The sequence below is a fragment of the Adiantum capillus-veneris genome, chromosome 20 (assembly GCF_014529385.1).
Source record: "Adiantum capillus-veneris isolate H3 chromosome 20, ASM1452938v2, whole genome shotgun sequence".
Lineage (NCBI taxonomy): Eukaryota > Viridiplantae > Streptophyta > Polypodiopsida > Polypodiales > Pteridaceae > Adiantum > Adiantum capillus-veneris.
Genome location: NC_140950.1, coordinates 128,850,040 through 128,876,593, shown reverse-complemented (window position 1 = coordinate 128,876,593; position 26,554 = coordinate 128,850,040). Strand labels below are relative to the sequence as shown.

The following is a 26,554-nucleotide window of genomic DNA, read 5'->3' as shown; positions in this document are numbered from 1 at the left end:
TGAAGGAAGAGCATTAAGAGCTAAGACCACAGAAGCTGTGTGCAAATTCCTTCTTGATGAGGTGATTTGCCGTTATGGTTGTGTGGGAAAAATCACTGCAGATCGAGGTGAACTGGATGCCGAAGAAGCAAGGGAGTTCTTTTCTAGATTAGGGATCAAGATTTCTCTTACTACAGCTTACAACCCTGAAGGCAATGGAAAGAGTGAAAGAGGGCATCCTCCTATCATCAAAGCTTTGGCCAAGGCTTGCGAAGGAAGAGTTGGTGAGTGGCCAAAACTGTTACCATACGCTTTATGGGCTGATCGTACAACACATAGCTCAGTAACTGGCTACATGCCTACGGAGCTAATGCATGGTCAAAAGCCAGTGATGCCGATTGAGGATACAATTCCCACATGGAATGTACTACCTTGGCAAGAGGGGCTTAGTAGGGAAGATCTCCTTGCATTGTGCATAAGGCAACTAGAGAGAAGACCTGGAGACATTGAGGCTGCAAAAGAACGACTCAAAAATGCAAGATTGAAAAACAAGGACTACTTTGATAAGCGACATCGGCTCAGGAGCAAAGCAATTGACAAAGGTGACTGGGTTTTAGTGTATGATAGTAGCCTTGATAACCAACACACAGTCATGCGTAAGTTTTCAAAAAGATGGTTTGGACCATATGTTGTAAAACATGTGCATGAAAATGCTACTTACAGCTTGTCTGAACTAGATGGCACAGAAGTAAAGATTCCCATTGCAGGAAAAAGGATCAAAATGTTTAAGAGAAGAGGAGACAATGATCCAAAAAATGTTGATGAGGAAGAAGAGCAAAACACAGGTGAAGATCAAAGTGAAAATGAAGCTCTGGAATCATCCAGTGAAGATGAAAGCAAGGAAGATGTACAAGAGGGCTGATCTTACAAAGAAATAATTTGGCACATACCAGAGGATGTGCAGGTTTAGAGGGGGTGGATGTCGTGCTGTGACATGTACATAGTGGGAACACATGCTACAAGAGTTATCTTGTAACTTTTTAGATACATAATTATATTTCCTATAATGTACATATGCATATGTAAGTATAAATATAAGCTTTCTATCTCATCTTATTATTTATCTCAAGGGTAATGTATTCTTACTTTACCATCAAAAAATACTATGGGAAAAGTGTCAATAGCTCCACCTCTTTAACTTGGGGCAAAAAGCATTGATTCTTTCTTTCTACCATCTCATTATTATCTCACACCCTATTTAAATCCTATATCTAGAGAAATTTCCAATCTATATATATTCTATGTATTTTTCTTATATTTCTTTTTAAATAGCTACTAGGAGGGAATCAAATCCTAATGGGACACTAGGTGGCATGATTTCAAAGATACACTTATTTTAATGCATTATTGCAAGCATGATTACAAAACTTTGTCAAGGAGCAATGTCATGCTTTCATATGGCATGAGGTGTCCTTTGGAATCAAATGAAAGTCTAAGCTAAGGGGACCACATGAAGACTTTTGCTGCCAGAAATGGACCCTATTTTGATGAATTTTTTACACAAGGTTCCAATCCAAATTGGAAAATGATTTTAAAATGAAAATCGTAGCTAATGAGCTGAAGTTTTTGCCCATATTTTTATTTTTTTATTTGGAGCTACGGTTGAGGAGATATGATCAAAATACTAGACCCCAGTCTGCCCACATCATGCAGGGACAGCTCATTTCCAACTTTTCCAATTCCTGTTCACACTGGCTCCTCTCTTCTTGTGTAAACCCTTGGGGGTTCCCTTCACCTATAAATGGGGACCTCTTCTTCCTTGGAAAGAACTCAAGCATTCAAGCCATTGATGAGAGGAATTCTTGAGGGAGTGAGTAGTAATGCCTAATTGTACTTAGCCCCATTAACATAAGCCCAAGCCTACACTTTCTCCTAGAGGAAAACTAGCCATTCTTGTACGCCATCCTTGGAGGATCAACTCTAATCAAAGAAGGTGTTGTACTTGGCGTATCAATCAACGTTGAATTCTCCCCTCTTCTTCTCTCTCCCATCAATAATGGTGCCGAAGGGTTTCAAGTAAGATGTGTTCTACATTGATGTTTTCTTGATTTCTTGTTGTTTTCATTTTCATCTCTAATCCAACATATATATATGTACCTAATCTCATCTCCTTAACCAAACCTATCTCTCTCATTCTTAGTAATTCATCCTCTCTAGGTTCTCTTTGCTACAGGTACATCTCTCCCCGCAGTATCCTTATTGCCTACGGGCAAGAATAGGGCTTGGGAGGGAAACTTCTCATCTCTTCACTTCTCTCGTATCTACATTTCTCACATACTATCCTAGATGAATAACCCACATGATGATCATTTCTATCGCTTTCACTCTGTACGATCTATTAGAATTAACGTATGGATTAGCCGTAAAATACACTTTCAACAACGTATAGTGTTTCTCTTCGGCCCTGAAAGGCTCAATGAAATACTTCTATCACCGGATCCCATCATACTACCTCTCATAGACTATAATTTTTCTTTTGATGTAAGCGTAGTTATCTTGCTATGAACTAAGAGGATTTGTACACACAATTAATCCCAATCACTAGACAAAATATATATATTATGGTAAGCACAAAACTACAATTCCAAAGAACAATTCGTAGCCTATTTGGTCAGCCAAGATTGAATGCCATTAACCCTTTCATATTACCCATGATACGATATGACCATAGCCTTGATGTTTTCATCTTCGTATTGTTTTGACATTCTCTTTTGCGTTCTTTCTTTGTGTGTGTGAATGCAAGAGAGAAAGAGTGAGTTTTCTTTGATTGCACTTCTTTCCAAACCCTAGTCTTCATGGCATCTATGGTTTAACTCCTTCATATAGTTTTTGTTGAGTTCTCTTACAAACTCTCACAGCCATAAGCCCGGTGCTTTCCTGGCAAGACCGCAAATTTCTCGACAGCGCAGGTTTGGGCAACCCGACTGTGTGTCACGCAGGTTCCCCGCAGGTCTCCTGAATCAAATTTCGTCGGCAGAGCTTTTCGGCGCAGGAGGATTTGGGTGCGTATAGCTAGGCGGATTACTTTTTGCATGTCGCTTTCCTCTGCGCCCCCAAAATTCGAAAGGTCTCCTGAATCAAATTGAACGATCGATTTAACTCCCACCCTTGATCCCTTGAGTTCGACCCCATGTTACATATAGACGAGCCCCCCCCCCCCCCCCCTTTTTTAATATTGTACCCTCCTTGGCAATTGTCCTCTGTTCCACTTTGTCCCCCCCTTTGTCATCTGTCCCCCCTCTCAATTTGTGAAGCACCCCTTACTTCAATGCCATGTAAAAGAAACCCCCTCCTCCTTTTAATTTGTGCATAGTGCCCTCCTATTTCAATAAGAGTAAAAAGAAAAACCCTCCACATTCACTTTCAATTCAAAAGAGAGACATTCAATTCAAAAGAGAGACAAAGCTTTTTTTCTTAAGTTGCAAAAGTGAAGGGTTTGTGGCTTACAGGCTTTCCCACCAAAAAAAAAAAAGAAGCGAGAGAGGAGAGAAGAGCAAGTTCTCGCGTCACGTAGTGAGAGGGAGATAGGGTGCGCACCCATGTAGTGAGAGAGAGTAGGAGCTTCTTCCACGCATCGACGAGATAGAGAGGGAGACTTCACACCCATTTGTCCACATATTCACTTGCACTAGCCTTCACTTGTATATGTGCATTCATGCGTACACACGACCACTCACACGCGGACACATACGCATCCACATTTGACAACCGACACACCCGCGCATTCACGTGCGCCACGTTGTACATTCGCTTCGCACACACACGTTCACGCGCATCACCCCGCACATTTCGCACCGCACACCCCATTGACCGGATTGCCCGAGATTAGACATAGGCGCCCGACAAGAGACCGTGCACACGTCGAGAGTGCACTTTGCGCACACATGATGGCCATGACGAGCCAGTGCTCCGAGTATATATTGCTCACGCTAATAGGCGAGCACAGAGGCCGACCCACTTACACAGACACACAGGGATACTTTTTTGTCCAGTGTCGTGCCTCCCTTGGGCCCACAGAGACATTCCAGATAGTGCGAGTCCGTCCCGACAACATGCTAGATGGCACATTTAGAGATGATTTTTGTGCCACTTACGTGGTCGGCTATTCGATTAGGCGAGAGGAGATAGAGCTAGTACACGCAGACGACTGCTTTGAGGCATTCGACCACCCTGAGCAGGTTATATTACAGCGGGTAAGTCACTGAGTAATCTATACTGATAGTGCTCAGCGTCGATATCAGTTAGAGTGTCGTGCATCTAGTCGACGCCTTTCCAGAGATGTTGTGACACTAGTTGGCGAGCCTAGAGACAGATTCTACGAGAGCACCGCAGGCACTGAGTTTTACTTTTTGACTTGTGGGTTGCCATATGATCCTTGACCGACCCGGCGCCCTGCTTTGAGTAGGATTCCCTCACCTGCTCTAGACATAGTGCCACCACCCAGGACACTCAGGAGACCACCGCCAAGGTTCTCGTCGACTAGACCTGATTTGTTGCCAGGCGTTTCGAGCTACCACGAGTCTAGAGTGATGCACACCTCGGCGAGTGCTAGTACTTTGCGTACCACTCATAGTGAGACTGAGAGCGAGAGCCCGCGAGCGACATATTTTAGGGAGTCTCCACCTCCACACCTTGCACCATCTAGAGACCCATCCCCGCCTCTAGTGACACATATTAGAGACCATACAAGAGAGGCGACGATGACCCCAACACCACCGTTGAGAGCACCAGAGTTCGGGCACGATAGACTACACATTGTAGATATGAGTGCCCCTAGACCATTGACCACTACGCTTCAGGCACCGCTTGAGGCTAGAGAGACCGCAGGTAGCACGATACAGATAGAGGGTCAGATTCTATGTATCATAGGCCAGTACTAGCGTGGTGTTGCCTTCTATGTTGATTTACATGACCACTTATATGTGCGAATAGCAGACCCACAACGACCACTGTCTTTACCTAGGCAGATTGTGAGAGTCTACACACAGGCCAATAGAGCAGTCCTTATTGATGAGCTTGGAGAGGAGTATCGCTCGATTCAGACCCTTGACTTCGATGATATTGAGCGAGCACACCCAGACGATCGCCTAGACACGCAGACACATCCTAGGCTAGTGGAGCTTCACAGAGTTGAGCAAACCATGACCTATCTAGACGAGCTCGGTCGTAGGTACAGACGCTTGTCGATTGGTGGATCCAGAGATCCTTCAGCACACTTTCTTGCACATTTGATAGGAGATCCACGTGAGCGAGTTTATAGGGATACCGGCCACGCAGTGTAAATTTTGACTATAGGTCTACCCTACTCCCTTCGACTTAGGCATCACGACTTATGTTTACCCACGACGGCCATGCTAGCTCCATCAGGCACGTAGTTTTCCACGTAGAGCTTCCCGGACCCTTCGACAGGTCTATGTTCCCCGTACTGAGATAGACGCTAGATCTTTGCCTTGTGACGACACGATTGTGTTTATAGAGAGCCATATGACCGATGACGGACTTTCACATGGTTGGCTCACATCTAGACGGTCACTTGAGGCACATGACTATTTCGAGGGACAGAGACATGTTTGGGTACCTAGGCCATGAGTGGTAGCATACCCGGTGCATACACGATCATACCCTCACGTGAGACCTCCGCGAGCTAGATGTCGAGAGACGAGACGGCCCATAGAGAGGCCAGCCCTTCCGCAGCAGCGAGCATGTCCTAGAGATAGATGTCTTACCATATACATGTGGTAGTGATGTGTGTCAACACACTAGGACCGCCGGGGCATTTTTTCCCTCTTTAGGAGGTTTTTTCCCCCGTGCATTGTATATACGCCCATCACTCTAGGGCTATTCTATCTTTCCATTGCACAATAAGTAAAACACTCTCCATTGTGTGCCTTGAGATTCCTTCGTCTTCTCCAAGATGTGTGTGTTTCTCTGCAACCCTAATTCCAACAATTGGTATCAAAGCAGTTCACGTCCTCCCGGGCTTAGTCGCCGGCTGCTCCAGCACATGCATGCTCACTTTCTCCGATTTCAGTGAGCTTTGGCGAGTGTTTGCAGGTCGACAAAAATTTTGGGCCAGCTCGAAGAGCTTGGTCTGCTCAGAATTTTGATTTGGGCTCATTTCAGCCTTCGTTTCCACTACAGGCAGTACTGCACACGCTATTTCGTCATTTTGTGCAGAATTTCTATTAGTGCCGTTTTCTGCATAACAGGTGCCTTATAGTCTTCTACAGTTTCTGCTATATCGCACAAGTTGTTCCCGCTCCATTTCTCCTATTTTCAGGCAGTTTTCACATTAGGTGCAGCATTTACCATGGATGACAACAACAACACAGATGTGTTGAGGATGTTTTCTGCTGAGGACAGGTTGGATGGGGACAACTACCCTATGTGGGATTATATGATGCAACATGTTCTTGTGTCAAAGGGTGTCTGGAACATTGTGCAGGGCATTGATGTACGTCCAGGTTCTGAGGATGTAGGCGATGTTGAGGATGTTGCAGGTCTTGCTGCAAGGATTGCAGCTGTTAGAGTTGTTTTGCCTACGACAGAACAAGCTCGTTGGGATGTTAAGGATGCGCAGGCTCATGCATTGATTGCGTTGTCTGTGAAGCGCACCATTGTTCCTCACATCCGTTCAGCAAAATCTGCAAAACAGGCTTGGGATATTTTAGCAGGTCTTTATGCAAGCCGCAATGAGGCTAAAATTGCTTTGCTGCGTAAAGAGCTGGAGTCGAAGATTATGCATGAGGAAGATTATATGGACACTTTCATTGCTATTGTCAAGGATATCAATGAGCAGCTTATTTCTGGAGGTGAAGTCATTTGAGACAGTTCCCTTGTGCAGACTGTTCTTGATGCCTTACCAAATCCCTACCAGACTTTTGCTAGTACTTGGAGACTGATGACCCAAGGAAATCCTGAAGTTGTCAAGTTTGATGCATTATGCACATTGCTATTGCAAGAGTCACTTTCTAGAAAAAATAGGACTAGGAAGCGTGCAGTTGAACAGGCTTTAATTGCTTCTCAAAGAAAGGGTGGTAACAATAATGCAGCCACTTCTTATGGTTCTCCTGGGAGTGGCAAAAATTCTGTTCCTAATGCTTCTACTGGCAGTACTTCGTCTTGCAATTCTGGTGATAAGGACAAAAAGAAGATGCATTTCCATTATTGTAAAGCCAATGATCACTTGATCAAGTCGTGTCCTAAGTTGAAGGCCAAAGAGGCTAAGAAGAAAGAGGGTGGTTCCACTGCAAATGCTGGTTCCACTACAAATGCAGCCATTTTTTAGTCTTCTGTGAAAGGAGACTGTGTTGTTGATGTTGATGCAGAATGGGCTTTTAGCGCAAAGTGCACTTACAATCCTGCTGTCCATGATGCATGCTTGTCAGTTGCTGCAGATTCACATGTATGGTATTTCGACAGTGGTGCTACAAAGCACATTACCTCACATCATGAATTGTTTACCTCTCTCGAGTCTGTCCCTCATGGGAATTCAGTCACTTGTGCCAACAACGCCTCTTATCCAGTTCAGGGAGTTGGAAAGATTGTGCTCACTACTGCTAATGGCAGTTCCTTCACACTTGTTGATGCACTTTATGTACCTGGGATCAAGAAGAATCTCTTGTCTATATCCGCACTTGCTAGACTTGGACTTGTAGTCAAATTTGTGGATGACAGATGTACAGTTCATGATCTCAGTTTTGGTGATGAAATTGTTGCATCTGGGCTTTTGTGCCGTGGGCTGTATAAGCTCACTTTGTATGACAAGTGTGGACAAAATTTTGCAAATGTTGTTGTAGATTCAAGGGCTATTTCATATGCAAAACTTTGGCATGCACGTTTTGGTCATCTGAATTTTACCAGTTTGCTGCGTTTGCAAAAATCTAACATGGCTGCTTCTTTGCCACCACTTGAAGCACCTGTCAAACATGTTTGTGAAGGCTGTATTTTGGGTAAGATGCAACGTTCTAAGTTTCCAAAGGATGGTTCAGTTCGGGCCACATGCAGGTTGCACCTTGTGCATAGTGATGTTTGTGGGCCCATGCAAACTCCGTCCTTGGGCAATTACCTGTACTTCGTGACTTTCATTGATGATTACTCCAGGCAAGCATGGGTATTTCCGCTTAAAGCGAAGTCTGAAGTTTTTATGTGCTTCAAACAATTTCTGGCTATGGCTGAAAATGTCTTGAAATGTACTGTGGGCACCCTCCGTTATGATCGAGGGGGGGAGTATATGTCTCATGAATTTAATGCATTTCTGGCTAGTCGTGGGATAAAACACCAATGTACAGTGCCTTATACGCCTCAGCAAAATGGTGTTGCTGACATGAAAAAAAGGTCACTGACGGAAATGGCACGATGTATGGTCAAAAGTCAAGATTTACCACATTCTTTTTGGCTTGAGGCCATCATGTGTGCCACTTATGTACTTAACAGGTGTCCTAAGAAAGCTTTGCAGTCTATTACTCCATATGAAGCATGGCATGATAGAAAGCCTTCTATTGAGCACATGCGTGTTTTTGGCTGTTTGGCATATGCTTTGGTGACACAAGTGCAGCGCAGAAAATTGGATGATAGCGCTGTCAAATGTATTTTTGTTGGTTATAGTGCTGAAAGCAAAGGTTACAGGTTGTATCATCCACAAACAAAACGTATTTTGGTTTCTCGGGATGTAGTGTTTGTGGAAGATTCTGTTCAGCCCTTGCTGTCATGTACTAGGGACAATAATGTAATCTCACACGACATTTATGACACTTTGTTGCCTCTTTTCAGTGGTGGAAATACGAATGTAAGTTCCAATGAGGCAAATGTACAGCCTATGGGGGTTTCTGAAATGTTTTAGATCATCCTATTACTGATGCAAATGTACATGATGTACTTGATGAGGAAAGGGCTGAAAATGAGCAGGCTAGAGGTATGCCAAAATGGCTGGTGCACACTTTGCGTGACAGTAAATTGGATGCACCTTTGTCTAGTCGTACTCGTTCAGGCTCTCACCATGCATCTTATGCATCAGATTGTTATGCTTTGGCTGTGTCTAGTTTACATGATGTTGAGGAGCCTCTGTCTTTTGATGAAGCACAGAATTCAGAAAATTGGATGGCTGCCATGCAATCAGAATATGATGCACTTATAGAGAATGACACATGGACTTTATGTGATTTGCCTCCTGGCAAAAAGGCCATTGGTATGAAGTGGGTTTACAAGTTGAAAGGCAAACCGGATGGTGAGATCGATCGCCATAAGGCTCGACTTGTTGCAAAGGGTTATGCACAGCAAAAAGGCATAGATTATGAAGAGACTTTTACTCCCACTTGTCGTATGACTACTGTGCGTTTTCTATGTGCATTGGCATCTCATTTTGGTTGGGATGTACATCAATCAGACATTGTTACTGCTTTCTTGAATGGTGACATATTTGAGGAAGTTTATGTAACGCAGCCTCGCAGTTTTGTCATAAAAGGACAAGAGGACAAAGTGTGCAAATGTAACAAGGCTTTGTATGGGTTGAAGCAATCTCCTCATGCTTGGTATGAGAAGGTTGACACTCATTTAGTCAAACAAGGCTTTCGTAACAGTCCAACAGAAAGCACATTGTATGTAAAGCGTGAGGGTGATGTACTTCTCATTGTGGTTCTTTATGTTGATGATTTGCTGATCACTGGACCAAATGAGAGACATATTGCTGAATTTAAGGCTGATTTGAATGCTACTTTCAAGATGAAAGATTTGGGGCAGTTGCATCATTACTTGGGTATACAGTTTAAGCAGTGTGATGGTGGTATTGCCTTGTGTCAGAAAAGTTACATAGAGACATTGCTATGTAAGTTTGGACTTGAGGATTGCAAACCTATTGCCACTCCCATGGAAACAAGTTTGAAGTTGAGTCTACATGATGCTGGCGATCCTGCTGATGTCACTCTTTACCAAACTGCTATTGGCTGCCTCATTTATGTATGCAACACGAGGCCGGATATTCAATTTGCAGTCTCACAGGTCAGCAGATTTATGCATAGCCTAGGGTCTAAGCATTGGTAGTCTGTCAAGAGGATTTTCCGCTACCTTAGGGGCACTTTACATCTTGGCTTCTTTTATCCCAAGGTGGGATCATTGCCGCTAGACTTATATGCTTTTTATCCCAAGGTGGGATCATTGCCGCCAGACTTATATGCTTTTTCGGACTCAGATTGGGCTGGTTTTTTTGACACGCGAGTGTCCACAAGTGGTTTTTTTTTCATGCTTGGCACTTCATGTATATCATGGTTGAGCAAGAAGCAACCTATTGTGGCCACTTCGAGTTGTGAGGCTGAGTATAGGGCAGTCTTCACAACTACGGTTGAGTGTGTATGGCTCAAACGCCTTATGGCTGATTTGGGTGTTGGACAGGACACTGCCAACACTATCTACATTGACAGTCAGAGCGCATTGGCAGTTGCGAGGAATCTAGTTTTCCATGCTCGCACAAAGCACATTGAGGTGCATTACCACTATGTCAGGGAGAGGCTCTCAGCAGGAGAGATCAGATTGGCTTATGTCCCAACACAGGACAACCTTGCTGATCTTTTCACAAAGGCATTGTCTCGTGAGAAGCTTGAAGCTTTGCGCAAATCTTTGGGCTTACTCCCCTTTGTGGACTGATCCTGTCCTCAGGGCATGGCACTTCCCTTTACTCATGTGCCAGCTCTTGTTCACCGCATCACTCTAGGGGGGATTTGTTACCATATACATGTGGTAGTGATGTGTGTGAACACACTAGGACCGTCGGGGCATTTTTTCCCTCTTTAGGAGGTTTTTTCCCCCGTGCGTTGTATATACATCCATCACTCTAGGGCTATTCTATCTTTCCATTGCACACTAAGTAACACACTCTCCATTGTGTGCCTTGAGCTTCCTTCGTCTTCTCCAGGCTGTGTGTGTTTCTCTGCAACCCTAATTCCAACAAGATGCACACACAGACATGCTAGAAGAGCTCATACCGGTATCCCTATGAGAGCGCGAGCATCGCAGATCTGGCTACCGAAGAGCCTTCCCCCTAGTTTATCACACGTAGACCCTAGCACTAGCTCGAGTCAGATTTCTATTGACCATCATAGAGACATAGAGCTATGTAGGAGTGTACTAGTGATACATGAGCTTCAGAGACCTATGACCAGTGACATAGAGGCTGATGTCATCCCTAGACATGATATTTTCCCTTCAGCGGAGACCACATGTATAGATCTAGGTTCTAGCCAGCCTTTGACCATTAGATAGAGAGCTATCCTTTTATTTGGAGAGGGTTCTCTTATTCGCTCTAGTCGCACAAGACTTTGATTTGTATTGATTGATCATGGTGCACTAGACACATGCACATATACCAGAGGCACTTTTTCCCACTGGGTTTTTCCCTCTGGATATCTAGGTTTTTAGACCTTAGTTTAGGACTTTTATTTTGTTTTCACTATGTCTTCTTTTCCTGCTGATATGCCCCTCGAGGTATTGTGCTTTGTGTCTTACTTTTGTGTAGGAAAAAGAAGCATGAGGACTAGCTTGACATTTACTCCCGGCGATTTGCACTTGGTGGGCCATCTCCATTGCTATTGGGGTCTATCGTCACATCCGGATACGAGGATCCACCCCATTACAGGTGTACTTTTTCCATGATTGCCTCTTTCTCCTCTTATCACTACATTTTCCTTGATGTGCATAAAGTGCACAACCACATGCGTTTTTGCAAGCTAGGCTAGATTTTGCAAGTTTCCATCTAGGTGTTTTGGTGCAAGTCATTAATTTAAGTTTGACCTTATTTTTAGTAATCATGGGTATGCATTTGTGACCTTGTGTTAATCCTAGTTCATGACATTGCTAGCTCTAGGTTTTGAAAATTCTACTTAATGATTGACAAGCATTTAGGTGTGCTAGTTTGAAAATTCTACTTAATGATTGACAAGCATTTAGGTGTGCTAGTTCTACGTGCAAGCTTGTTTCATTTGGTTACACTTTATGAGATTGCATCATATACATTGGAAGATAAATCTAACCAAAAAACGCCAAAACAAAGGGCTACCAAATGAAAAATAAAGTCTTTGTTTATGTCTACAGCTTATCGCCTTAGTGGTCTTTGGCAGGCGAGGGGAATCACCTTGGCTTGCTTGGTCAAGGCCCTAAACCGATGCCTTGGATTGTTAGGGGGTAGCCATGCCTTGAGTGAACTAGTAGACTCTTGGAGAAGGCCTTGTAGTCATACAAGGAACCAAGGTCGATGCTTGTCTCACTCTTGGATGGTCTCCATGTGCTTTAAATTCCTATGTTTGCATAAAATCAAAAGGCAAATGAAGCCTCTTCTACTTGAAATTCAAAGATTCTCATATTTGTTTACTACTTGAAATGCGCCCAAGCCTAGCTCTAGTGCCATTTAGATGTTTGTTTCTTATTAAGAATGCTAATTTCACTTCTTAGACTTGGCATAGTTGAGACCTTAGATTAAAACTCGGACACCTTTTGCTAACTCATGCATTACTTCCAATAAGCTTGGACTTTAATGAAGTGCCTACACTTGACCATCTAATGTACTTTACAATTGCTATGCTTGCTTTGCAAAACTCTAATGTGGTTGCTGCTATTCATTGCTTCTCTTTTATTATGCACTCTCACTCTTATGTTGGACTAGCATGCACCTTAATGAAATTATCTTTTGTGCAGCCACATTCATCACCCCTTTGATGACTTACGGGCGCCCGAGGACATGCGCAAAATTAGGAAGGGGAGAGTGTTGACCGACGAGCGCCAACGACATGCATTGTGCTTCATTAGTGTGTACACATATGTGTATACACATATTCTTTGTATCTACGGGCTCTACTTGAGTTTCACTTTGTACGTCTATGAGTAGATGAGCCTAGATGCCTATTACATTCATTTACACTTTTGACCGGCCGCCCATTTTTAGAAGCTCTTTGTATATAACTCAATTGACAGGATGTGAAAGGGCATTCTTAGACGAGCCAACTCTTGGAGAGCAAAGAGAGCATAAGAGAGTGTGAGGTGAGTGTAGATAAGAAGAAGAGGAGTGGCTATGGAACTTGGAGCTTCCTCATACACATGTAGCTGACGTTTGGGGTTAATGGAAGCTAAGTCTCTCTACTTTCTCTTGTCTTTCATGCTTATGTGTGTTGTTGCTTGATTAAGTCTTAATCTCCTCTTCTCTCTCAAGTTTCCCTCTTGTTGGAGCATTCTAGCTTCACATGTGTGCTAGATTAGAGTGTGTGTGTACGTGTGTTTCATGCATTGATCTAATTAGGCTTCCGTGTGTGTGCTTAATGTGTGATTAGAGTGTGTGTGCTTGAGATGAAAGCAAGGGAAGCATCAATGTCCTCACGTGTAGAGAGTTAGAGTGTAGGTTGAGTGTGTGTGTGTGTGTGTGTGTGTGTGTAGATCTAGCTTCCTGAGCTTTCCCTCTTCTATTCCCATGCTTTTCCCCTCTTCGTAGAGTCCTCAAGCTATCACATTTGGTGCATCCACGCCTCCATGCACTAGCCGGGTTCCGATCCACCGGATTGACATTATGTTGGTGGGTTGAGCTCTATTCTACGACTGCCAACAGGGGGACACGAGCGAACTATAAAAATTTTGAATGTCATCGTTACTAAATTGGACATGTGACAAATTTTCAACTCAAGTATATATATATGTGTGTGTGATTGTGTGTGTCACACACACATATATACATGTGTATGTGTGTGTGTGTGTGTAAGAGAGAGAGAGAGAATTTGACACCATAACAACAACAATAATCACTCTCAAATATCTATCTATAAGGTCTTGAACTCATGCACACATTTTGTGTGTGTGTGTGTGTGTGCGCGCATGTGTGTGTGTGTGTGTGTGTGTGTGTGTGTGTGTGTGTGTGTGTGTGTGAGAGAGAGAGAGAGAGAGTGAGAGAGATCTCAACTTATCGATGTCACCTATGTATCATTTTAATTTTATCATATGCTTCAAATCTTTGATATAGGTTGGGATTATGTCTATGAAGTTAAAAATATTCTATAACCTTTTCTATTGACACTAAAAGTTTCCTAAACTCTTGACATGTCCACACATAACCGTCCCCTTCTATCCTTGCATAGTGATCAATGAGAGAGCATGCTCGCAACCAAGCATATCAACAAAGAGCGATGACCATGTGTGAGTCTCCCTTGACCAAGTGATGTGACTCTCTCTCTCTCTCTCTCTCTCTCTCTCTCTCTCTCTCTCTCTCTCTCTCTTTGCCTTCTTGGACATGCTCTTTGTAGCCAAAATGCCCTTCATTTTGTTAATGTGTTCACAATGCAAATTTCCTCCCCATTAAGATGGAGACCCAAAATTACTAATAGAATTTGAAATTTTAGAGCATTTCTTTGACTATTTTGATCTGCTTTACTCTTCTTACCCCAATTTGAGGCAGGCTAACCTAAACCCTCAATCAGTAGGCTTAAGCAAACCTTCTCCAAACACTATTGGCAAGGAGTCCTCCTATTGCATAGAGAGAGAGAGAGAGAGAGAGAGAGAGAGAGAGAGAGAGAGAGCATTTAACATCACAAAAATAAACAATTGAGTGAAAAATAGTATCTAATGAGTTCTAAGAGGGGGGAAGATATTGACGCGGAGAGAGAGAGAGAGAGAGAGAGAGAGAGAGAGAGAGAGAGAGAAGAAGAAGAAGAAGAAGAAGAAGAAGAAGAAGAAGAAGAAGAAGTACACAACAGACCTTAAAAATATGGCCAATGAGTTTTGATTTTTAAACGCAAGTGCTTACATGATCACATACTTTGTCAAGGAGGGAGAGGAGTCTGGGAGTTTTATTATTGTAGTAATAATCACAATGACCATAAAGTGAGAGAGAGAGAGAGAGAGAGAGAGAGAGAGAGAGAGAGAGAGAGATTGTCCTTAAAGATTAGATTTACGTATGGGACCAAATACAACATGTAGCATGATTATTAAAGGCTATGGATATAATGGTTATAATTGACAAAATGAATCCATAAAGTAATGTAGGCCATGGACTGTGGCTGGCTAATAGATAGAAATGCAAAGGAGGCATTTAGAGAGCAACATAGATGGAATGGTCAATCAAATTCTTGATACTATATACAATGGAGTTTAAAATTTTTGAGGAAGCAGAGGGCCTCCCGGTGTCACCAATTAATTCATTTAAAAAAGAACCTCACCAATCTGAAAGCAGAATTAAAGCATAAGATTTAAAATGTTAAAGTGAAGGGCAAGTTTGTATGAAATGAAAAGTTGTCAACATGTTGACTGTTGACAGTGTAAAGTGAAAAGACTTTCTACTCAAATTAGAATGGGGTAAGATTGAAAATCTAAAGGTGAAAGTTTTTTTAGGAAACGAAAACCTTTTGACAATGTAAAGTCAAAATACACATAGCAAAAGAAGGTGATTTAGTGAAGACTTAGTTATTTATTAAAAAAATATTTTTGAAAAATTATTTGGCTTTATTTTTTCAAGAAGTTTTTTTTAGACTAATATTGATGTTTTTTATTTAAAGATTTATCAAAGTTTGTACTTTTTTAAAGAGATTGAGAGAAAGGAAAACGCTCGTCTATTCATGCGTCAACTTGGGAGAAAGGAAAACCAATGTAAAATCCTAACAAAAACCAAACCTGACATTAGCTCCTCGAATAGGAAGAGACATTTCTCAGTTAACGAACCTTTTACCAATTGTGGGATATTTTATTATTTTAATTTTTAAGAGTGAAAATGTGGGTCACGCTTAAATGTCTATTTATTCTATGAATTTTTGCAGGCAGGGGTGTCTATCAAAAATCAATGAGCACACGCGTGCATGCGAGAGAGAGAGAGAGAGAGAGAGAGAGAGAGAGAGAGAGAGCTTTTAGATAGATTTTATTATCATCCTCAGAGGTCAAATATGACCTATGGGACCAAAGTTACATGTGAATCTGTAGTATGTGTATGGCTGATGAGTGACTCTCGATGCTCCAAAATTGTGGTGATGAGAGTTGCAACAGAGAGCCCACACTGTGGGTGGCTGGAAGAGGAAAGTGTGTAGGTCTAAGTCATGGATGAAAATGTGAGAGAAGAAAGTTCGGATGAGACCAAAAGCTGAGCACTCTAGTAGTGTGTGGTACTCAGATGCTCGAACTTGCAGTGAGCATAATGTGCACAGTTGATTTGACTCTTCTTAACTTTCCCAACGCCCTATCTCGCATCGAAGGAAATTGGAGCTAAGACGAATGTCTATGATAGTGCATATCGCCGACTAGGGGATAGGCTCAAGTATGTAAGTATGAGTACGGTTTTCTCTTTCAGCGGAGAACATAGTTTTGTAGTTGGGGGCAATAAGGGTGGTGTAATGTACGAACGTGACCCACCGGATTTCTCCCAAGCTGTAATACATTGGCATTGTAGAAAAGCTTCATTCACTTGGGAGTCATTTGAAGCATCATGTAGCAAGTGTAATGTATCCCATCTCCCAAACCACTTCTTTATGTCTTGCATCCATCTCGTGCTCAAGATCTTTCTTTTATACGTCTTTTGAACTTTTTTGCTTGCTTCCCATGCAATTGTACGAAGTCGACGTGAGGGGTTTTGACGCATCTTTATCATGTACTCCACAACCCTTTCTATGCCCATAACCTCAATTGGAAGATATCCCGACTCAAGAAGTAGGAGCATATATGGTGTTTGTGTCTTAACTTGGAGAAAGTTTGTAAGAAAACGCTTTTGAACATTTTCAAACTCTTTCTAAGTAGACTTTGAGATGCTCCCACCCCACACTTCAACTCCATAAAGAAGAACCGGTGTCACCAATGCATCAAAAATATACTTCTTGAGAACACAACACTTGATGTTTCCCGCAATACACATGTTCTCAAATGCATAATATGCTCTCTTTTTCGCTTCCAAATGACGCATAGCACATTCATGCCACTTGTGATTAGAAGGAACCTCAAGGCCAAGGTACTTAAATCTCTCAACAACTTCAAGTGTCTCATTTTTGTACACAATGCATGGCTTCTCCTTATGGTTGGTTTTCACAAGCATAACCTTTGTTTTGGATTCATTCACAATCAACCCACTATGCAATCAAAAGTTCTCAAGGACATCCATAAGCTTTTGTGCATCTTCTAAAGTGTGTGCTAGAAGCACTACATCATCCGCATACAACAAAAGCATGATTACCACATTGCAAATAGTGACCTCTTCAATGCCTTCTTCTTGCATAAAGTCGAGTACCATTTGTTCCAATTGATTGATGCATAGACCAAAGAGATTTGGTGACAATGGATATCCTTGTTTAACCCCAATAGTGCTTACAAAAATTTCTGAAATTTCTCTTTCCATGCGCAATTGACAAATCACCTTCTCATAGATTCGAGAAACCGCAAGCATAAACTCACTTGGCACTTGGATTTCTTCCATCCTTCTCCACAAATTGTTATGTGGAATCATATCAAAGGCTTTCTTAAAGTCCACAAAACAAAAATACAATCTCTTGCCTTTCCATTGACTTTCTTCCATGAGACACAAAGAGTGACAAGATGATCAATGGTGCTATGGCATCTATGAAGACCCTCTTGTCATTCTCTTCAGTCCAATCACTCAATTGCATCTCCATTATGCACCCAAACAACTTTTTCGTAAGAGACCCAATCATTATAGTCCGGTAGTTGTTTACATTCTTTACATCCCCTTCTATTATGAAAAGGCTTAACCCAATTAATACTCCAATCACAAGGTAGACCATGTCAAAGTGCAAGGTTGAACATATCACACATCCACTCATGGGTAAAATCTCCCATCCATTTGATCATCTCTAGCTTGATACCTTGAAGATCTTCCGCTTTGCGAGTGGCCAAATTTTCAAGCCCACCACATACATCCTCAACAGTAAAAAAAAAGAGGGCATACATGGGAGTGAATCATAAAATGGTATTTTTTCAGCATTTTCTTGCTCATATAATTACCTACAATGTGTATACATATCCACTAGACTCAAGCTACCAAAATTCTCAACCCGCTTGTCCCTCAAGTTTCTCCAAAATCTTCCACATGCATGTGTCTTTTCTTGGACTTGAAAAAGTTGTTGCTTTACTTTCCATCTTCTTCTCTTCTTTTGAATCAATGCCTTGTATGTATGGAAATGACTTTGATAGTTGTCTCATAAAGCTTTATCAAGGACTTTCGAGCATCTTGACATTCTTTATCAAACCACCTTTTGTGTGATGTATATTTATTGATACCATGAAGATGCTTTATGGCAAAGCGTTCTTCAGCACAAGAACAAATAACTTTCTTGAAAACTTCCCATTTTGTTACCAATGGTGCATCATATTGAAGCTTTGTCATCCATAACTTTTGCTCAATCATTTCAATGTACATTGGGTGCCCGTTTGAAATCCATATATAGTGATAATTTCTTTTTTCTTTGGCTAAGATTATTATGTCTAGTTGCATCTCCACATGAAAGGTCAATACATAAAGTCGAATACATAAAGTCGAATGGTCTAATTCCAGGGTCCATTGGCCAAACATAAAACTCTTCATGCTATACATGATGGCTTTGGATAGTAGCATATAGTCAATCACATTGTCCCCATTATGTCTCCTACATGTAAATCCATTGGTTCCACTCCACAAAGATACACCATTGGCAATGAGCATACCCATGCTATTACACATGTGTAAAAGTAACTTTCCATAGTGATTTAGCGCTTTCTTATCTATTGAAGTACGATCATACAAGTGAACTTACTCCAACTCTCTTGAAATGTATGGCATATTAAATTGTTGAGTATCATGTTGCAATGTTTTTGTGAGCATTCATATCTCCAAATACAATAACATAAACTTCATCTTTGAAATAAGAAATGTCCTCTTCTAAATAAAAAAATAGCTGATCTCTATCCATGCAAGCATAAAAGGGGGAATAATGATGAGGAATATAGCAATCGGTTACAAAAATGGGTTTCTCTTTTTGATGTCATAATTTTCAGCCATACATAACGTTTGTACTTGTCATCTTTCACAATTGATACAAAATCTTCCAATCCTTTCTTAACCATACATGCTACCCCTCCTTGCCCTCTTCATTGATGCTTTAGATTATTTGACCACATCATTGAATGTACATTGTAATCCTCCAAGCCGTTAATCTTTTGTGTATCATGCTCCCAAGTTTCAACAAGAAGTACAACATCAGCTTTGCTTGTTAGTTGATTAATGCCAACCCCCACATTCCATGTGTATTCATTACAAATACAAAAGCATATTTTCAATTATAACTCGGTCTCATAGGTCACGCATCCCTATTTGCTCTAGGGACTTGCCTCCTCCTTGGGCATATTTTCTTCGTAAGAGATGTCCTTGTTTTTCTTATTCTTTTTGTCATATGCCTTGCGACGCATATTTTATTGCTTAATAGTGTGATCTTCACATAGAAAACATTTTGTATCCCTCAAATAGATCCAACTAATATCAAGGATAATCTTTCGTTTGTTCTCATCTGGCATGGTGCATACAATTGGCCGTTCTCTCGAGCGAGGAGCTCCTTGCTTCCCCACTATATGCGCTCCATAGACCATAACTCCGGACATGCCAAAGTGGGTTTTGAAGAAATATTCGATAACAATGGCAAGAGAAGGAGGTTTCTCTAACTTCTCTTTGGGAATTACACGAATAACAATGTTCTTGGAACGTCCCTCCTATTCCTTCAACTCCTCCACATCCACATTCTCAACTTTCTTTGTTTGAACCATAGCTTGCATGAGTAAGAAATTAGAAACCAAATTGCTACCACATACATCACTCCAAGACTTATCGTGCATACACTTTTCATGTCACATACATCCCGGCTCATGGTGTCAAATTTCTCCCCTTTCAATACATGGTCATGCTCTACTTTGCATTCCTCTCCTTCAAAGCATTCAAGTCCACAAGAGAGCATTTACATTCCTTGACTTCTTCTTCAAGTTGCATCAAACGTGTTGTTTGCATCTCAAGTGTCCTCTTGAGATTCTCATTCCCAACCACAAGTACCCTTAGTATACCATTCTCCATTGCAAGAGAGAGAGAGAGAGAGAGAGAGAGAGAGAGAGAGAGATCTCAACTTATCCATATAAACTATGCATAATTCCAATTTTATCATATGCTTCAAATATTTAATTGGGATTCAGTCTATGATGTTAAAATATTCTATAACATTTTTTATTGACATTAAAAGCTTCCTAAACTCTTGACATGTCCACACATAATTGTCCCCTTCTATCCTCGCCTAGTGCTCAACAAGAGAGCATGCTCACAACCGAGCATATCAACAAAGAACGATGGGCCTATGTGAGTCTCCCTTGACCAGGTGATCTCTCGCTCTCTCTCTCTCTCTCTCTCTCTCTCTCTCTCTCTCTCTCTTCACAAGCCCTCAAGACCCTTCTCGCCCATGCTCTTTGTAGCCAAAATGCCCTTTATTTTTTTGATGTATTTGCAATGCACATTTCCTCCCCATTAAGATGGAGACCAAAATTACTAATAAAACATGAAATTTTAGAGCATTTTTTGACTATTTTTAACTGCTTCACTCCTATTAACCCGATTTGAGGCAGGCTAACCTAAACTCTCAATTACTAGGCTCAAGCAAACCTTCTCCAACACTGTTGGCAAGGAGTCCTCCTATTGCACACACACACAGAGAGAGAGAGAGAGAGAGAGAGAGAGAGAGAGAGAGAGAGAGAGAGAGAGCATTTAACATCACCAAAATAGACAATTGAGTGAAAAATAGTATCTAATGAGTTCTAAGAGGGGGGGGGGGGGGGGGGGGGGGGGGGGGGGGGGGGGGGGGGGGGGGGGGGGGGGGGGAGGGAGAAGAGAGAGAGAGAGAGAGAGAGAAGAAGAAGAAGAAGAAGAAGAAGAAGAAGAACAAGAAAAAGAAGTACACAAGAGACCTAATTAAAAATATGGCCGATGAGTTTTGATTTTTAAATGCAAGTGCTTACATGTTCACATACTTCTCAAGGAGGAAGAGGAGTCGGGGAGTTTTATATTATTGTAGTAACAATCACAATGACCACAAAGTTCAGGAGAGAGAGAGAGAGAGAGAGAGAGAGAGAGAGAGAGAGAGAGAGAGAGAGAGAAAAGTGGTTGTCCTTAAAGATTAGATTTTCCTATGGGACCAAATACAACATGTAGCATGCGTAAAGGCAATGGATATAATGGTTATAATTGACAAAATGAATCCATGAAGTTTTTGCAAGAGAAAGAAATGTAGGCCATGGACTGGTGGGCTAAAATATAAGAAAAGTAAGTTTGATGTGATCAAAAGTTGAGCACTTAATTAGGATATGATGCTCATGCTCTTAACTTTTTAAGGGGCATAATGTGTATACGTAAAGAGCTCTCCTAGACTACCTCAATTTCCGATCTCACATTTAAGGGAATAGGAGCTAAGCCAAATGGTTGGTGTTGTGTAGATTGTGTGTAGCAAAATAGGCTCAATCATGTATATGGTTGAACAGAATCTTCTCTCTCAAAGGGGAACATGCTTTTGTAATTTTGGAAGAGAGGGAGAGAGAGTCAATGACATGCATGATTTTAGGTCACAACCTCACTTTTGCACGACGTTGGAAAGGGGGAAGTCGGAAAACCACCAGCACACAGTATAAAAGCCTCTCTATAGCCCAGTGATCTCACAGCACCCCTATCCCCTAGCAAACACACCCCTAGACTCACAATCTAGCAACGACTATGATCCAAGCCCAATCCCGACCAACCCTGCCCAATCCCGACCAACCCCGTCTATATACATCCATTCACAAGACACATCATCATGGTTATTGCTTATAATCTCCCAGAACACCGCATAGTCGCACACGTATGATAGAAATAGATTAACCCATGAAGATGCTTTCAGGATCACACATCCACTCTTATCACAATCTACTCAACTTTATGGCATACACAAACATTTTGAGATCATTGGCTTATACAACATTTGAATAGATAATCCCCACATACAAGAGCTACTTAGATTTATGACACCCCCATAAGCATGTGTGTAAGGGTAAACAAAGTGATATATGTGATATATGTTCACTAAAACAAGAAGTACTGAAGGACTTAAAGACAGATATGCTCCACTTTTTTTCACCTCCTGAATCCACTCTCGCTTTAAACTAGCACTGATTTGCAACCTCCCACTTGACTTCCGTATCACTGTTAGGCACCACTACCTCCTTGTTCATGGTCCTTGGCGGCCTGCTCCTGCAGCCCCTTCTCTCCCCTTGCAGCAGCGCCCCTTGTCCTCTCCAACTAGCAAACACTTCCTTCCTCCATGCCACTGGCTGGTCCTCGGCCCTCAGTGTCAACCCTCCACAGGTTGCTCTCGGCCCTCCTCCTGTGCAGCCCCCTTCAGTCCTCGGCTCCTTCTCGGACAATAACCGGCGGACCATAACCGCCTCCTCTCCTTCACTTTCTCTACAACATTTCCTTCCACCTCTTCTACACCTGCAGCTCGCAGCCTTGCTCTACGAGCTTTCCACGGCCGCCATTTTCTGCAGCTCTCGGCCAACCTTCTTCGCAGTAGCGCCGTGCTCTCCTGCGATGCTCCCAAGCACGCCTCCCTTAAGTGACGGCCTCTCCAGGCCTCACACCTTCCATGGCGACCCCTCAGGCCCTCTCCTCTGCAACCCTCTATCTTCTCCCGATGGCCCTCATGCCGCCCCCCTCTGGTCTGTATCCGGCCATCCCGCAGCCCTCCTGTACCTCCTGCTCGATATGGTAGCCCGCCATCTTTCCCATGCAAAACTGGCGCCCCATTCTTCATGATCCACCACTTGGCAACCACTTCGCATATCGCATGGGCCTCGTCATCCTGCCATGCAGGTGCTCGTCGACTGCAAGTCCATTTTGCATTCCCTTTTTTTTCTAAAAAGAAAACACTACACTTAAGTGGCCCTTCAGACGGCCATGCATGCCTCTTGTGTCGATGTCGAGCTCGAGTGCAATAACCATAAAATTGAGCAAAGACAATGCCGTCCATCTACAAGAGACGGTTTCTCCATGGTATAGCTTTGCCGAATAGACCCAAATTTGAAGTTGTACGAAACACCAGAAAAATTCGACACTTCCGAGCCTTCTCAACTCCCCCAATCAGTAGTGCTAAAACTTGCCATGACCTTCGAACAACCACATTTAGCATACACATCCTGGAAATGCCAGCCATACCTTGCATCAAATAGCCATTGAAGCACTTTGCCATCTGCTTGCAAATATCCATGTACAAGCTTTCGAGCTCTCCCTGGGCCGACCAAACACTGGGTGCATTATCATTGCCCACCCCCTCATTGAGCATTCGTGCTCAAGCATAGTGTTATTTAGGTAAAATAAGTATGTATAGAGAGCATGATAAAAATAGCTACATAGACTGCAATATAGGAAAAATGATAATATAGCGGCTATATAGATAGGATCGAGATAGAGAGAAAACCATCTGCTATTGCATCACCCGCCAGGGTCAAATGGAAAGCTTTGAGCTTCTCCAAGCATGACATAGAGTCCACTTGGATCAAAAATTAACAAAGCAATGGACGTGGCCATCCACCTGTAAAGCATGTATCTTCAAGTCTTCCTTTGCACCTATAGGCCCATAGACACGCCATGATCCTTTCAGCTCTTCATAGCATGGAGCCTTGTCATCCTGCATCCATAAGCCTTCCTGCCAACCATAAGCATACCTTCGATCACATGAAACACCTGTACCATAAACCGCTATCATTCCATCTGCTATAGAACCCTTCGTAGTATAGTCTTCTTCAAACAAACCTCGCAACTGATACAAAGATATTTGCAAAGCAGCCTCCAACAACATAGCTATCAATAGCATATCGTAAAATAGCAAAACCCTGCCATTTACCTCCGCCTGCTACATAGCCAAGCAACCATGTCTGCCATTTACCTCCGCCTGCTACATAGCCAAGCAACCATGTCTGCCTTGCATACCTGTATCCAAATCTTCTAAACATGGCTCCAAAACCATCTCTTTAAGTCAAGAAAATGACCTGCTAGAGCGACAACCTGTTCAAATACCTCATCACCTGCTAGGTTGGTGTCACCTTCCTCATTGCATGGAGCCTCACGCTCATAGGCTGCACCTGTATTAGCTTCGATAGAGTCATCTGCCGGAGCTAACTCTCCACGGCTACACACAAACTCTGAAACCTCAAAGTACACCTCTACATGCTCACCAAGGCAAGGTTGCCTCACCCCCTGCATAGACAAATCACTTCGACATACCTCAACTCCTGCAAGTCACCCTCAGAAACCTTCTTTTCAATTAGACTAGATGCACAATCAAACTATTTTCCTTCCTCCAATAGGGAGTCACCATCACACAACATTTGATAGTGCTGCTCGATTAGCAGATTCACACAAGGTGAAACACTATACTTCTCTTCGACCTTCAAATGGCTGGCAGACAACTCGCATACATTGTTCATCACTTCATCCACATAAAAAACATCATAAGCTATTAGGAGATTTCAGAGGTCTTTTGGAGGGCCTTTTGGAAGAGAGAGGAAAATAAGCTCCTCCAATGAGAGAAGAGCTTACGTTACGTAGAAAAATAGATTGATATTAACAAAAATATAAAAGGTGTCCCTCTCCTCACTTAATAATCTAGTGGTCCTTGAAGATGATCACTCTTTCATTTAATGCGAGCACCTTTTTCAGAAGGTAGATGCGGTGCATTTGATACGGCTTACGTGATCACTAGAACTCAAAAAGTCACAAAACTATCAAGTGGTGGAAGATTTTGAAACTTTTGATACTGTCAATGGGTCTGGAATGCCCAGATATCCTAGAAATGAATGTCCAATTGCCTCGCTCCGACATCCAAAGAGGCAAAAAATGTCAAAAACCCCTAAAAGAACATTTTACTAACGGTGCGCGAGAGGGCATTCCAAAATTTTGGAATGCCTCCTCGCGCGCCGTTAGTAAAAAGCCCATTTTTTTCTCTTTTTAGGGAGCTTTTTAGGAGGAAAATGTCAAAAAACCTCTAAAAAAGGGCTTTCTTGAAAGAGAAGTGTCCAGAAATCACTAAAAAGAGCTTTGTACTAACGGCGCGCAGGGGGGCATTTTAGAATTTTAGAATGCCTCGTCGCGCGCCTTAAGTAAAAAGCCCATTTTTTGCGGTTTTTTGACATTTTTTGCCTCTCCGGATGTCGGAATGAGACAAGTAGACATTCGTTTTTAGGGTATTTTGGCGTTCCGGACGCATTGGTGTCACAAGCCTCAAAATCTATCACTATTTGACAGTTTGTGACTTTTTAACTTTCAATGATGACGTAAGCTGCATTGAATGCGCCTCACCTGCCTCCTGAAAAAGACGCTCGCATTAAATAAAAAAGTGACCGTTTTCAAGGACGATTGAGAATATAAATCTACTTTTTAGAGTGTCTGCTTGTCCTTTTGGACGTACTCACAAGGTGCAAGTGCATTTTAAAAAAAGTTTCTAGAGAGAGATACAATTTCTATTTAGGCCTAGGTCCACTGGCTGTCATGATTGCCGACTGTAGCAATCCTGCCTCCATCTTCTTCTTCATCTTTTGACTCTTTGCTCTGGCAACTTGGACAGCTTCATCAAAGGTCCAAGTTGCATATTCATAGTCCACTCTCTCACGAACATAGGGATGCAAGCAAGATAGATACCTTTCTTGCTTAAAGTATCCCGTATTGATTGCTTGGGTAACAACCACAAAATCCCCCCAATAAGCTTCAAATTTAGCAACAAAAGCATCAAAATTTACACTTACTTCCTGCTGCAAACCTTTGAGCTTTGCATATGCATCCGAAGCCGACACCACTTTTCGATACCTTTGTAGAAAGTGCTCTTGTAATCCGATCCAAGTCTGCTTGTGTGAATCTTCTAAGACATCGAACCAAAAATTTTCTTTACCTCGCAGCACCAAAGGTAGCGTTCGGAGCTTTGCTTCATCACCTGGCATCTGCAATACTGCCAGCATAAATAGCTCAAAATCGGCAATCCAATCATCTGCATCTTCATCTCTTTTGATTACTGGACCAAACTCTTGCTTCATCTTCATTCACGAACACTTTGTTAGGAAGCAATAAGTGGATCCTCAGTAGGGGCACCACAAGATGGAAAGGGGGAAGTCGGAAAACCACCAGCACACAGTATAAAAACCTCTCTATAGCCCAGTGATCTCACAACACCCCTATCCCCTAGCAAACACACCCCTAGACTCACAATCTAGCAACGACTATGATCCAAGCCCAACCCCGTCTATATACATCCATTCACAAGACACATCATCATGGTTTTTGCTTATAACCTCCCAGAACACCTCATAGCCGCACACGTATGATAGAAAATAGATTAACCCATGAAGATGCTTTTAGGATCACACATCCACTCTTATCACAATCTACTCAACTTTATGGCATACACAAACATTTTGAGATCATTGGCTTATACAAAATTAGAATAGATAATCCCCACATAGGAGAGCTACTTAG

General features: G+C 42.3%; 1 protein-coding gene and 1 pseudogene across 1 annotated transcript; one reads left to right on the top strand and one right to left on the bottom strand.

The window, feature by feature from the left end:
* The first annotated feature begins 4,091 nt into the window (after nt 1–4,091).
* On the top strand, nt 4,092–5,414 carry LOC147433225 (uncharacterized; annotated as a pseudogene).
* A 17,963-nt stretch (nt 5,415–23,377) lies between these two features.
* Nucleotides 23,378–26,131, bottom strand: LOC147433224 (uncharacterized). Its single transcript, XM_086492858.1, has 2 exons — nt 24,107–26,131; nt 23,378–24,019 (listed from the first exon to the last, which is right to left on the bottom strand). Exon 1 carries the CDS (start codon nt 26,119–26,121, stop codon nt 25,549–25,551), a length of 573 nt encoding a protein of 190 aa, XP_086348984.1. The 5' UTR covers nt 26,122–26,131; the 3' UTR covers nt 23,378–24,019; nt 24,107–25,548.
* Nucleotides 26,132–26,554: the final 423 nt, after the last annotated feature.